This window comes from Crotalus tigris, unplaced genomic scaffold, assembly GCF_016545835.1.
Source record: "Crotalus tigris isolate CLP2741 ecotype Arizona unplaced genomic scaffold, ASM1654583v1 scf7180000018371.15429387391:27106975, whole genome shotgun sequence".
Taxonomy (NCBI): domain Eukaryota; kingdom Metazoa; phylum Chordata; class Lepidosauria; order Squamata; family Viperidae; genus Crotalus; species Crotalus tigris.
In genome coordinates this window covers 22,812,976-22,827,363 of record NW_024096970.1, presented here as the reverse complement: position 1 = coordinate 22,827,363, position 14,388 = coordinate 22,812,976, and the positions used below count along the sequence as shown (strand labels likewise).

At 33.5% G+C, this 14,388-nt stretch overlaps 1 protein-coding gene across 3 annotated transcripts in view; it reads left to right on the top strand.

The window, feature by feature from the left end:
• The window catches only part of MIPOL1 (mirror-image polydactyly 1), a 189,679-nt gene that overhangs the window by 46,795 nt on the left and 128,496 nt on the right, over positions 1-14,388 (top strand). For all 3 annotated transcript variants that reach the window (XR_005557736.1, XM_039351805.1, XM_039351806.1), the window contains 3 exons: positions 568-808; positions 2,755-2,872; positions 4,421-4,526. Coding sequence is in view for 2 of the 3 variants with exons in the window: in XM_039351805.1 (XP_039207739.1) it covers positions 568-808; positions 2,755-2,872; positions 4,421-4,526 (465 nt within the window). In the remaining variant the exon portion in view is untranslated. The remainder of the gene's footprint in view (positions 1-567; positions 809-2,754; positions 2,873-4,420; positions 4,527-14,388) is intronic.

Below are 14,388 nucleotides of genomic sequence, written 5' to 3'. Positions count from 1 at the left end.
TGCAGATAATACAAAACTGGGCAGGGTATCTAATAACCTAGAAGAGGGAAGTAACACTGAAAGCTATGTTATAGGTCAGAGACATGGGCTGAAAATAACTAAATAAAATTTAAGGGAGATATGCAAATTTCTTCACTTAGGAAATAGAAATAAAAGTTGGCAGGTAAAATGTCTGAGAATGTGTGGGCACCTGGTTTGATAATAACATGTATGAAAAGAATATTCGAGTGCAGTTGATCACAAGCTGAACATGAATTAGCTATGGCCCATGGATGCTAAAATGGCTATTCACAACCAGATCATGTTCCAAATCCATTTCACACAATCTCCACCAAGATGGCCAAACTTAGTGGATTATGGGAACTCTTCTAAAGCTCCTTTTCTCTGCAGTTTAGTTGCATACATGCAGTAATTCTGGGTCTGGATTTTTATTAAACTATCATTAAAATGTTCTTGGCTATACTTTATATTTTCAATCAGAAGCAGTATTATTAGATTGTGTTTTGTACTTAATTGTTTTTATATGATCTTTAATTAAAAAGTAATATGTTGCTATCTTCCAAATAGGAACCTTTAATATGGAGCAGAATTCTGAACAAAAGAAGGATGTCTCTTTTTCTGGTTGCCTGAGTTTTCCAAATTCTTCAGCAAGATTGCAGCCTACAAGACACTCGGCCATTTGGACAAACAAAGAAATAGTCAACTTTTCAGATCAACCCATAACCAACTTAAATGTTATACAAACAGAATATGCTAAGACTTTGCATTTAAAGAATATTGCTGTGCCTGACAATGATGAAAGGATAAGGTAAGCTTTCATTCTAGATTGAACACAATATACTCTATGTTTTTTACATTACTCTTTTATCTTTTTTCTCAACATTAAAAAAATGCTTAAGGAGTTAGAGACAGAACAGTTTCACAGTTGTGGATATACCAGATTCCTTTTGAGAAATAGCATCCAAAATGCTTCATAATTCCTCAAAATTCAACACCCAATCTTCCTTTCCATGCTAAAGTTTGCATAGTATGTATTGTGTTGTAATATTAGTTGGGTGTATAATGTATTAACATATTGTTGGTCAAATAGGTAAAATCAAATTGATGTAATACAAGTAGAATGCCAGTAAACTTGAATCAGTAATTAGCTTTTTCTCAAGTGATTATAGATTGAAAGTATATGTACCGATGTTCATATTATGTTCATATTTTTATGTTAATAAAGAGCTAGACAATCTTTTGGGGAGGTTGAAGGGCAACTTTGAACGTTGACATCATGCCATGATTCTATCACAAAATGGCAGCCTGGTGTTGCCTTGTCTTCCCACAATTCAAGATAAGTTTCAATTAATCACAAACCTTCCATTAACCAGTGGATAAATTGTTGCAATTGATCTGTTTCAGCAACCCGCAAAAGCTTTTTACCAAAAGTTAAACATAAAGACATAATTGAATTGAGCTTGACAGCATCCATGCATTTTTCTTGGTATTATTAAGAAAATTAGTTCTTCCAAGATGTTCCTTTTATTTTCCAATCCAGTCTTTGATCCTGCTACTGACCACCTCTATCAACCATGCTTAGGTGCTTTGCCTGCTGAGGCAATTTACTTTAGCAATTTCTAGCTTCCCTTTATATGTGTTTGTATGCTTAGGTGCACCTGTTACTGAATATGGCCTAGGCAGTCAAGAAAAGAAAGAAAAAACAGGGACATAGACAGCACCTTAAGAAATATCTACCTGGATTTTAATGTTTATAGTCTCTGCCTACTGTTGAACACAAAAATCAAGGAAAGCTATATCACTATGGCAGCTCAATATGGTATCATTTTTTTAAAAAAAGGCATACCCCTGATGTTACTATTTTGAATCGGACTCAAAGGTTATATCCAACACTATCTTCCAGAGTACATTTGCAAAGAGCTCAGAGGAAGAAGAGTAAAATGAAATACTGTTCCAAGAAAAGTCCACTCAAATAACATTAGGCGATATCCCCATTCTTTCATTAAGAAACAAGCATGCTCAGTTCCTTGTAAGTTGTTACAACAGTTGGCAACCACATTATAAGCTATTACATATAAGTGGTTTGTGAATGGCTTCGGAAAATCCACAATAAGTCCATTTGTCTATTTCCTGGTTCCACAGCACACCTGCTAAGTCTTTAGTATGAACTGTTCTCTGGTTTTTGTTTTCATATCATATATTGTATATTCTAATTTTTTCTTTAGGCCATGGGTGTCAAAATCACCACATCACTTGACGTGTTGTAACTTATCACAACTTTTTTTGCAGTGCCGGAGCTGGGGTGAGTGCTGCCTCACATGATGCAACTGGCCCGTGGGCCGGCAGTTTGACACCCCTGCTTTAGGCCTTTTAGGTTCATCTCTTTTTAATTTCTGTTACTTCTTCTCAATAGCAGTAGCAAGTGATGTGGTTTTTTTTTTTAAAAAAAAAAACAACTTTGTTACTGAGATTTCTAAGAAGTAGAATTGAAGTAGGTCAATCTGCATTTTACTATTTTAAATGTGATAAATCTCTTAAGATGCAGTGACTGCCATTTGAAGAAGTGGCAGTATCTGATATAAATTGTTTCAAAATCCAGTACAGATTTCTGTCATTTCATGACAGATGCCAGGAAATGAACCTGGATTCACTCTAGGTATTCCACACTCAGTGATGACCCTGTATTTGGCCCATGTGTGAGTGATTGGAAGATCCTTTTGAATCTATCAATTTCCCTTTCCTTTTTTTATACAGTACTTCTACTGAAAAACAAGAAGAAAAAGTCAACTCTACGACTACTAAACTAGATAAAGAAAAGAACATTGCATTTCTTTTAAATGAATTGGATGTTCTAAGGGCAAACAATAAGAAGGTACAACCTATTCATCTAGTCACAGATATTCATATTCTTTTTTTCTAATTGATAAGGTTCAGAGTTTGTTGTTGTTGAGGAATGATTATGATAATTCATGACTTGTTGATTTTAGGATATTACTTTTGTTTCCTTGATGTGTTAAGAAATTAGCTCTATTGCAAGGCTTATGTCTATGATCTTGATCTTTTTGCCAAGTATTTCTGACTTAAATAAATTTGAGAAGATAGAAATTGTTCAGAATGTACTGTAATGTAATTAAACTTTCAGAATAATTTTAATTGTATATAGATCAAGACAGATTAGGAATTACACATATATATTAATCTCATTAATCTACATTGATGGGTAAGAGACCCACTGTACGTTACTGAATTTTACATTTCAACTGTATTGCAGTTAGTCTGTACAAACTCTTGAAAGTGAATTCATTACTGTATCCTGTAAATGAAGATTGATATACTAATAGGAATATATTTTCTTCATAACATTAAGATTTGCAACACATTATTTTTCAGCTATATTAGCAGAATTTACCTATCAAAATTTCTTATCAAAATCTCATTGTAAAGTACAATTGAATCTTTCTCAAATGGGAGAAATTCTGAATGTTTTCTGAGTAGCAAAACAAAAATATTGGAGGAATAGGATGAAAATCATGGTTTTAGCTTCAATGCTGTAAAATCAGATTGAATTATGTTATTACACAAATTAAGCATTATTTATTATGAATCATTTAACTAGTTTTGCTTATAGTTCTTTTATATTTTGGAGCAGACTTCTCTATCTAATAGTCTTCAGTGACTATGGGGCTATAAACCTTAGGATTCAACATAGTCCTTAGGGATGCTGAATATGAATATTGGGAGTTCCAGTCCCAATCCCTCTGGTGGAGTAGAAAGCCATTGAAATCCATGCTCAATTAAGCTTATTCATTTTAATAGCAGTGATTTGAGCAATATTATTGTGCAAAAAGCATGTGAGACATAGACCTTGGGCTGTGCTTCTCAAAAGTTTGAATTTCTGAAGCAACCTATGATATGACACCAACATTGTAGGTGGGAAGGGATGAGTGAAAAAGCCCAGTTATCTATGTGGTTCTTTTCACTTCCATCTCTTCAGCCCTAGAAATGCTTTTTTTCTGAACTTACTACTCCACAATAGGGAATTCATTCAGTTATGAAATCAGCATTGCCCCAATTTCATAAATCCTACTTAGTTGTTTAATGGCTGCAGTCTTAGATGCCATCCCATTCAACTTGGAAGAACTAGTTTTTCAGAAGACATACCAGGAAGCGTGGCATCATCATATGTGTCTGTGTCCCAATGTATAGTACTACCACAAAATACTCTTTCAAAATGAGCAATGAGCAAAAAGTGTAATTATTGATTTTCTTGGAAAACAGAATTTGTTTTCCTTTTTCCCATAAGAAAGAAGTTTTAACTTCTTTTCTCACATATCTATATATCTATATATTGTAAATTAAGATGTGCCCATGTACATTTGCATTTTATATTTGTATTTTACAATATATTTGTTCAATCCAGCTTCAGGATCAGCTGTGTGAAAAAGACAAGGAACTGAAGGCACTAAAGCTGGACTTAGAGCTACACAAGAGTGTAGCAGAAGCTAAGATTGCAGAAACGGCTGCAGGTAAGCAAGCATTGAACAGATGGCAATATGGCTCTTGGTTGCTATATTGCATGGCCCCATTTGATATATTTACTAAAGGAGGGCTGGCTTAGCTTTTTTTATATATCTGAGGCTATTTAAAGTTGCTTAGAAAATAGTTGGCTTTAACATCCTGGTACCGGTATTAGTGGAAGCTTTACCTGTATTCATACTGATTTTGGCATTAAATGCATTGTTAACACCATGTCAATCCAATCACAAAAACATTATTTGTTTTGTTGGAAGGTCCTGTACAAACAAGGGAAATAATGATTACCACGGTCACTACCTTTCCAGACAGCAGTTCAAATACTCATTTATTGTTTTAGTTCATTCAGAGTGATGTTGCCTCCACACATCTTTGTTGGAGATACTATTATAATCCCCCCAATGGGAGAACTGACCCTCATTTTGATAGATGGAGAAATATGATTTTTGATTAATGAAAACTCAGCTACTTAAGAATGGTGGAAAACTGGATAGATAGTAAGATAAATAGAAAGAAAACTGATTCAGTTGAAAAAAATCAACTGGATTTTCACAGTGTGTTTCAATAGCACCAACAAAGATAGGTTAGTCACTATACACCTTGGGAAAAAATAGTTACCACAAATATATAGATTTGTTTTGTTTGTTTTTAAAAGCTCTCATCCCAAAACACCTGAATAATAGTTATGTCTGGATTATCAATCAACTATACAGTGCATTAACTGTTTGAATTAAATGCAACAAATAACTTTGTTTTTTTTAGGGCATTTGCACAGATTTTTGCCTCTCTGTCTATAATGGTGAAATATTTTATTTTATATTCTTTCTTTGTCAATGAATCCTTAGAGGCAAACTGGAAAGCTACATGTTTTGATGCACAGAAGTAGAATTCTGTGCAGATTGCTGGTTATTAGGACTTACTAGTGCAAGGTTTCAGAGGCAATCTCTTTAAAGTACTTGGGAGCTCATGGGAATGGAACTGTAATGTCAATTTGCAGACTTTAAAGCAGCTGTATAGTCTCTGGGAAAGATGTGGCTGCTTTAAGGTATCCAACATTCATAGCAAGGTACAAACATTAATCAAAGGTGCTAGTTTAGAAAAAGAAAACATGTTTTGGAGATCAGATCTAGACCACTGCTCAGCCTTATGGAAATTGCTATTCCATACAAGTGAGTTTAATATGTGTTTTGTTTCTTTGCTGAATTTTTATATTCATTCTCTGTCACACACAAAAAATCTCAAAAATGATTTTAATATAAGTGTCTAGATCCAAATAATTTTATCTTATTTTTCTTTTAAAAAATCTATCAAATATTATTGAGATTTTCTCTTACTTTCTGTTAATTATTGTTCTTTACACATGGCAAAAATATTAGAAGTTTGTAATTCTCTGGGTTATATTTGCATTGCACTGTTGTTTTCAGAGACCAAGTTTCAGCTAGATGATATATGCACAGAAGTTAGGTTACACTGCATGTAAGACTGTGACAACATCACAAGATAAGGTTATAATAAAATGCACATAATCTTTGGGAAAAATGTCAAAGAATAATAAAGTTCCATGCTTGAAAGACATTGGTAATATAAAATTGACAGGAGGAAGAAAACAAACTATTGTAGAAGCTGTCTGAAATATGAAGAAATGAAATTAGATTTTTACATAACATCACTGATGAAGCTGGTTGCATCTGAAATTCAGAAATGGCTTGCCTGCAGTAGAAAATTAACATTTCCAGCTTGCATTCAGCTCTGCAGAGCATATGCTTATATCTTTTGTTAGATTGATGATGATGTTTGAGCAGAGGTTAGGAGGAGGAAAGAGTATGAAAGAGCAGATGGAGAAATAAAAACAGCAAAGCAATAGGAAAACATCCCACTAATATGGATGCCCATCTGTAGTTATCATACAGAGTAAATAGGCATAGATCCGAAGCTCAGATGAAATGCAGTGAATAGGATGAGATACTTGGACACAGGACTGGTATCCACACATTATCCAAGCAGCCAGAATCCAGCAGCTTTAAGCAGGCCTCAGTGTTTTTCACATCTGCAAGGAAATAATGACAAGAATAACTTAACGGCAGCATAAGTGAAGAGCTGGTGCAAAATTATTATATTAGTATACTTTTCATGCTTTTATGTGATGTTAGACTTTGAGTTGGGCATCTTTGTCTGCTTTCTGCCTTTTTAGAATTGCTCTGACTTGATTAGCCAGTTCTCTTAACAGTCTCAGTTTTCTGGCCACTAGAGGGTGCTGTTCCTTCTTAGTGTGTGATTTTTAGAGGTAACCACTTCATACTCTTTCGAACTTAACTGTGGTTGAAGAAAAAGCAATATATCTAAGGTGGGAAGTGAACGTACTATTACTTGGGATGGAAGAAGAGGATTCAAACCTGAAAAATTCAAATATGAGGAAAAGCAAGTAGAAAAAAATCTGAAAGGCTTATGAAGAAAAATCTTTCAGATATTTCTCTAGTAGTGCAAAGAGCAGGGACAGGAACAGCACAGATACTCCATAATTTTTTTTTCTAAAACAGATAATTGAAAAGAGATAAATAGGTGAAATAGTCTTCATTATTACTAGTGTAAGTATTTTGGAATCAGCTACATGAAAAGAAATTCAAAGTATCCATTGCTATACCTTGATTAGTGTCTCTTTATTTTTTATCAAGCACTATCTTTTCTTCCCTTTCGTTACAAATTTTAAATGGCTGAGTTAAAGGTTCATTACCTCTAACAAACCTCTTGTAGAGGACATCATATCTTTCTTTAATTTAAACTCAATGTGGGGAATTAAAAATGCAGGTTTGCTATTGTAGCTTGATAGTTCGCAGACATCACCAAATACTTAACCTTTTAACTTGGTTGCACTATCAATGCCTTCCATTTTGTTATGGTCCCTTGCCTTTCTAAGGCAGCCTCAGGAATGATCAGTAATGATATTGGTTGCAGCCAAACATCTGGAGACATACAGCTAGAAAGGTTGCTCCAGTTCAAGAGAGCCTAGCATGTTCAGAATCATCCCAGGAATAAAAGTGATAATTCTTCTCTGAAGAACAGTATTTGGAGATAATGTTACCTCCCTTCTTTTGCATTGTTTCTCATTTTGAGCTCTCTCATGTGGACTTTGTGGCCTTTTATGTTGGTCCTGATCCTATGAAACCTGACTGCTATTCTCTCCTCGTCTGCCTAGGAGCTATTTTTACCTGATGCCATTGTTCTCAGTTCTCCCTGTTTCTCTAACCTCCTGTCTCTCAGCAGCTCCATCACTCTGCTCCTGCTTGCTTTCCATTAGCTCCATATCTATTGTTCCTCACTCACCTGCTTCTGACATCTCTGCTCTTTGCTAACAGTGGGGGTAATATGCAGGCTTTCATTCTTTCAGCAATGTGCATGCTATAGTGTAGATGGTTACACTGGCCAGGCAGTAACACTTTCTGCCTGTGTTTTTTTAAAAAGATTAAAAAAAAATTGACACCAATTCCACCCAAGCTCTAGGTCTAGGAAGAATAGAGTTATAAAGGCCCAGTGACAGAGATTATCCCATTTTCTGTGATGGGCTTTGGGCATCTCTTACTGGATGTAACATAGGGAAAATAGGCACAAAATGTGTACATCTGAAAAGCCCCATGAGCCCCGAATGACCAGAATTTGCCGAGAGTTATTTTTTGCAGGCCCCCTCAATAAGATAACTGTACACCTCTTCAGTAAATCTTATAAACCACCTTAAAACTCTTTTTAACTTGTTCCACACTTGCAATAACAGGGCAGGGTGTTCCAGATAAACACTGCCAGCCAGTTAGTTAATATTTGTTGTTTCATCAAAGTCCTTGGCACTTGGCCATGCTATACTGAGAACAGATATTGGCTGATTTAAGGACCTAACAATTGCTACTGTTTGAAACAGGAATTACTATTTGGAGAATAATAAACAGCAATATTTCAAAACTTTCCCCCCCTCGCACTGTATGTAGGAATAATGTCTCATCTTGCTAAGACCCTTTAGCTGTTATTATCTTTATAAGCATATGCAACACAAATCAATCTAAAATCTTAAATGGTAAGAAATAGAAGAGACTCTGAACTAAATATAAATTTGCCTTAATTTCCAGAAGAGCAGACAATTTGCTGCATGTACCTTAGAACTGAAAGCTATCTCAAATTCAAAATATAGAAAAATAGATTCTAAGTTAAATGTGTTTATTAATAATACCACTATTTTACATGAGATGAAATTCTGAGAAACTTTTAAAACTATACAAAAGCTGAAATATGGCAAATGGTTTATTATTTTAAAACTATACAGTGGTTATATCTCATTTATTTAAATAAATGTATACCTATGCTTTTGCCTAAATATCTTACATTGTTATTTAGAAGACTGGGCCACTGTGGCCTCACTATCTGGGGCCTTTGATACTTCCTGTAAGATAGTATTGGTCTAAATATAAAGGGAATTTATCCCGTTGAAAATTTTTAACATTACTATGCCACTCTTTCTGTCAGTCCTTCAACTAAAGTATTAAAACTATGAAACAAGACAAATGGTTTAGTTTTTAAAATATTTCTGAATCAATTTGAAACAATTTTATTGCATTAAATAATTATTTTGTGCTTGGTCCAGTCAGAAACAAGAAACAAATAGTGCTAAAGTTCTTTTAGCACTGGATATTTCCTTTTACCTTTTGTCTCCACTGAAGAGAGAACTATATTTTTAGTTCATTTTGGTCTTTTTTTTTAGATGCCATTTATTTTTTCTTCTTGCATGTCATCCATTAAAGATTAGCTGTGGAAGGTTGAAGCATGGAGAGATTATGAATGACAGAACAACTGCTGCAGAATAGTAATCAGTTTTTGATATTTAATGCTGTTTGACTTTTGCAGACACATTTCTTATTAACCTTTGCTACAACGAGAAATCCAGGTTCCCAATACCTCATGGAGAAGATGAATTTAAGATCCTCTTCCAATTAAACTGAAATAAGGCCAATATTGGGCTTTAGCCAAAAGATCAAAATAGTTCCCAACCCTGGTGTTTGTAAATCTAAATATCTTTGACATTCTATTTTTGAAGTATGTAATATCTAGTTTTTCTGCATAATTCTATCCTAAATTCATTTTTCTACATGCAGAAAACACCCAGCCCTATTTTTGTTGTAGGATTGTTGTATTATGCAAATATATTTCCTAAATCTTTTATTATATGTGTCTTGGCAAATTCCAAGACCTTTAATAAGCTATAGGTCCTGTTTCATTTCACTAAAATCAGTTGGAGTTTAACTAATGGACTTTGGTGAGAAGAGAATTTTTCTCTAAAGTTGCAAAACTTAATGCACCCGTATATAGGACAGAAATGTACTTTTCAAAGAGTAGTATAGGAAATAAGAAAAGTTCTTTCTTCTGAAAACTTATTTTGAAAATAAGGTTATCCTGAAAATCTAAATGCCTTTGTGGAATAACAGACATTCACACAGATTGAATAGTGCATTTTGATTGTATGGAATGATTGCTAATACAGCCTTATAGTTTCTCCTCCCATTCCCCAAACTGGGACTTGTCTCTGCATAGACATTGATGTGCTATTGGTTATTGCTATTGTTTTGTTTTGTTTTTAATTGTAGGAATAATTGAGACTAGTATTTTAGTAGTAAATGTTGTGTATCAAGCTTTCCTATCAGTAAAAAAACAAAAAACAAATCCAGGTGTCTTTTGGGAAACAATCGTTTTAAGAGCTATCCATTTGTACACAATTCAGTAGAATATATTGAGTTTAGTTGTGGATATTTTTATGGATGTATACATAGGTGACTTTTGTCTGAAAAACTATTGATAAGTGGTAGCACATAGGCTTTCAAGTCATGTCCACTAAAATGTGTATTTTAAAAGACACTGTAAGTTTAGTGTTGCTGGGCAACTGGCTTTAGTAAAAAAACTCAGAAATGTAAATACAGTGGAGGGAAATGTATACATTCTTATTTGCATGCCTTCTCTTTCATTTTCCCTCTGAGGATCTAAGTAAACAGGAAAACATCAGAGTGTAAAGTCTTTTCACTTACTTTTACAGGTATTGCTAAACAGTTTGGGTATAATCAATGCATTTATAGCACCAGAAATGTAGGATCAATTGAATGCCTCAAACTAAATATATACAAGGCAATAAAGATATTGGTATTTCTATCAGTGGTTAACATACATTGCTTTATCTGCTGAGTCAGTTTAAAATGTAAATGATTTGCACTCTGTAATATCTGGTTTTATCCTCTTAAAACTGTTCTAATTCTGTTTCATTCTTTTTTTTCTGTAACACTTCTATATATTAGTGATTTAATTAATGTCAGTATAGTATTTTATCAAATAGTTATAGTGTCTGGGAACTATTGAAATAAGATCTCAATCTGGAACCTAGATAATTTTCTAGATTTGTTAGCATTTTGCTAATGGTGATATATGCAAGTTAATTGCTGCTCAAAGCACGAAGCTGAAAGCACCAGCCTGAAGATGACGAATGGGACTTCGTCGAAATGTCGCCAAGACACTTCCAATTTTACGTGGGAGAAAACCCGAACAACCAAAGACCTACATACAAATACCCGCGAAAACCTCAGAAAACAAGTTGATAATTCTATATATAAGCAAATACTGCAGTATATTCTAACAACATTTCCATAGAGGCACCATGCACTCTTTTGAGTTGGAGACATTTGCTTAAACCTATAGAAAAAGCAAATGAGCAGAACCCATCAAAGTAAAAAAAAAATCAGGAATCTGTGAGTCATATAATTTAATTTCAAATAAGCTTTATCTTGCGTTCTTCCTTATTTATTTGAAGCAGAGACAAAATTGGAACTGCTATTTGTTCAGTTTCAGTTCCGTTTACATATTAACTCTGTATAGGTTGCCCTTGAAAATATTTTTCAGATTAGGAATATTTTATCTTTACTAGGGATAGCCTGAAAATAAAAAGTAGCTCCATAGTCCTTCATATTGACTCTTGTGGAGGAAAAATATCTGTGTGAAGCCATTAAAAGTCTTGTGATCAGTCCTTAACCAGCTCTGAGGAAAATCCTGGGTCACACAGAGTTCAACAGTCCCTAATCTTAAATACTAACTCCAAAATCACAAAATTCTTATGACAATCTACATGCTATGGCAGTACATTTATTTTTCACTTTCCGAAAATACCTGTAGAAACTATAGTAGCTAAAATCTCATGAAATGTATAAAATAAGGAATAATTATGGGAAGAATGGAAAAATTTTGAATATTGAGTTTTTAAAAATTTCTTGAAGGGAAATACAGTTAGGCTATCTTTTTATTCCCGAAAAAAAAGGCAAAATAGTGCTTCAGCATATTGACAAAGTATCTACGAGAAAAGATTTTTTTAAGAATTGCATGTTATAGGGCAATTCAGAATGTAGAACAATATCTTAATTATCTTGGTTTACTTAGAAATCTTATCTGTTGTCTAAAAGGTTAAAGTTGTATTTTTTCCCTTCGTATCATGTGAGTTTTGCAGTAAACTATCTAAAACTCCTAACTATTCCTTCTTTCCAGCATTTACTATTCAGTTTCTATATTTACACAGATGACCTCTAAGAAATCAGCAAACAGACATAGATGCCCTCTCTCTTTGCCTCATCCACCACCCTTCAAGTTTCTGTTGTTTGGAGAATCATGAACCAATGTTTATACTAGAATGATTTCTAACACCCTCTCTTGCTACTACTGTATTTTAAAGGTAGTCTGAAAGTGTGGCCAAAAGGTTTGCCAACAAAACTGGGTTTAGCTGAGAAAATATGTACACTGCTTTGACTCAGTAAACTTATACTGCAAATGATTCAGCTTCTTCATATTTGCTTTATCCCATATTAGAAAACAATTAGCTTACTAAACAAATTTGAGCATGGGGGGGAATCTACTCTGAGTTTCTGTAATTTGACTTAGAATTACAGAATATTTGATAAGCTTGTTTAAAAGTGGACATGTCCAAATATTATTGTAAACATCCAATGATTTGTTTTACCTGCAATATAAGTATTTTACTTAGTTGGCTTACATAGTAGCTAATAATATTTGTTAATGTAATTTAACTGCTGTGAACCTTTACTGAACAAATATTGAAATTTATACAAGTCAAAGAATGAAGATCTCTAATGACTTTTGTAAAGACTTCCTTTTAATAGTTAAAGAGAAAAGTTTATACAACACAGCCTATGTGATTAACAGCAGATTTTACATTTAATAAAACAAAGAAATATATGTATTTGCTTTACTCATTCTTGTATAATTTGCATTACTGTTATGGATATTTAATGAGCAAATTCCAACTAAAATGCTATGTTGATTTTTTAAGTGAACTTTGAAATAGCTATGTACCTTAACTGTTTACAGTTATTATCTATCTTAAAAGTACAAGTGTGTTATTCTTGATGGATCTAGTACAATTATCTTTCAGGAAGCAAGCCATTTTGTAATCCAGATGTTTGGCTTGGTATGATATTCAAATGTTGACAGCTTGCTACTGCAGCAAAATAAGCTAAATTTACTTTATTAATAAAAAAATGTGGGATTTTTTTCAGTCATTTTAAAATACAATACACAATTGATCTGCTGGGTCTGCTTTTATGCCAACTTTCATTGAAAATAATAGACTTCTGCTTTGGCAATGTGATTGATACCTTATTCCTTCCACATGACACTGAATATGCACATTTATTTCAAGAAGCTTCATATTTCAACGAAAATGTCATTTAAAAAATACTTAACGAATTTAGCTTGGCTGAAATAGTTTGCCAAGATAAACCTAGGTGTTCCAGGAAATAGCAAAGGTGACTTTGATGCAATAGACCTGAAAATCTTTGCCTATTGTTCCAGTAAAGTCAAATGGATTACCCAGATTTTTTTTTTGCTTTTATCAGCGTAATTATTCTTCCCCTTCCCTCCACATAGCAGATTGTTCACTGGATCAATTTAAAATAGAGTACTATCCACTAACATATACTAACAACATTTTTCTAAAAATGGTTTGAGATGGACAGCTTGGTGCAGCAATTAAGGTACTGCATGAAAAACCAGTAACTTTTAGTTCTTGAGATTGTCACTCTCTTTCAGCCCAAAATATTTTGTGAAGTATGTTTTGTGGAAAATATATATGCCATTTTGAGTTGTATAGAAGAAAATCAGGATATAAATCTCATAAAAGACTAGCTATTTTAAGGCCCTTCAAATATCTGTTGTAGAGCCTACTTCAGCTAATGTGAGTTGCTCAAAGCAATGCTTGTTTTTATAATAATATATTTTTCTCCATAACTGTAATAAATATCTCAACAATGTATCTATAACCTGCTATATTTTGACTGTTTTTTTATTTTTTAATTGCATTTATTGTGCTTTCATTCCTCATTATGCTGCAGAGTCCTTTAGAGAAGACTTACATCAACTATAGTTTTAGACTGGGCTATTATTTTCAGACTAGATCAATACCACATACTAGATAATGTGGTGAGGAGGAGGAGGAGGAGGAGGAGGAGGAGGAGGAGGAGAAGGAGAAGAAGAAGAAGAAGAAGAAAAAGAAGATTAACTTTTCTATGATTTCAGTGATTTTGCATGGTTGTATACCAGAACAGCAAAAATTTTGCAATATTACTTCTCACTAAAAATCATGTAAAATTTTGCTAATGGACCAAAATTTTTGGCAATTTTGCCTCAAAAGTTTCATAAGTAAACATTGGAAAAATGCAAAACATTTATCTGAGTTTCAAAAACTTCAAACTGTCATGGGATTTCAGAAGGTTTTAAAAGTATTGTTACTGCTTTACCATCAAATTTACATTTCTTATCCCTTTATCCTCAGAA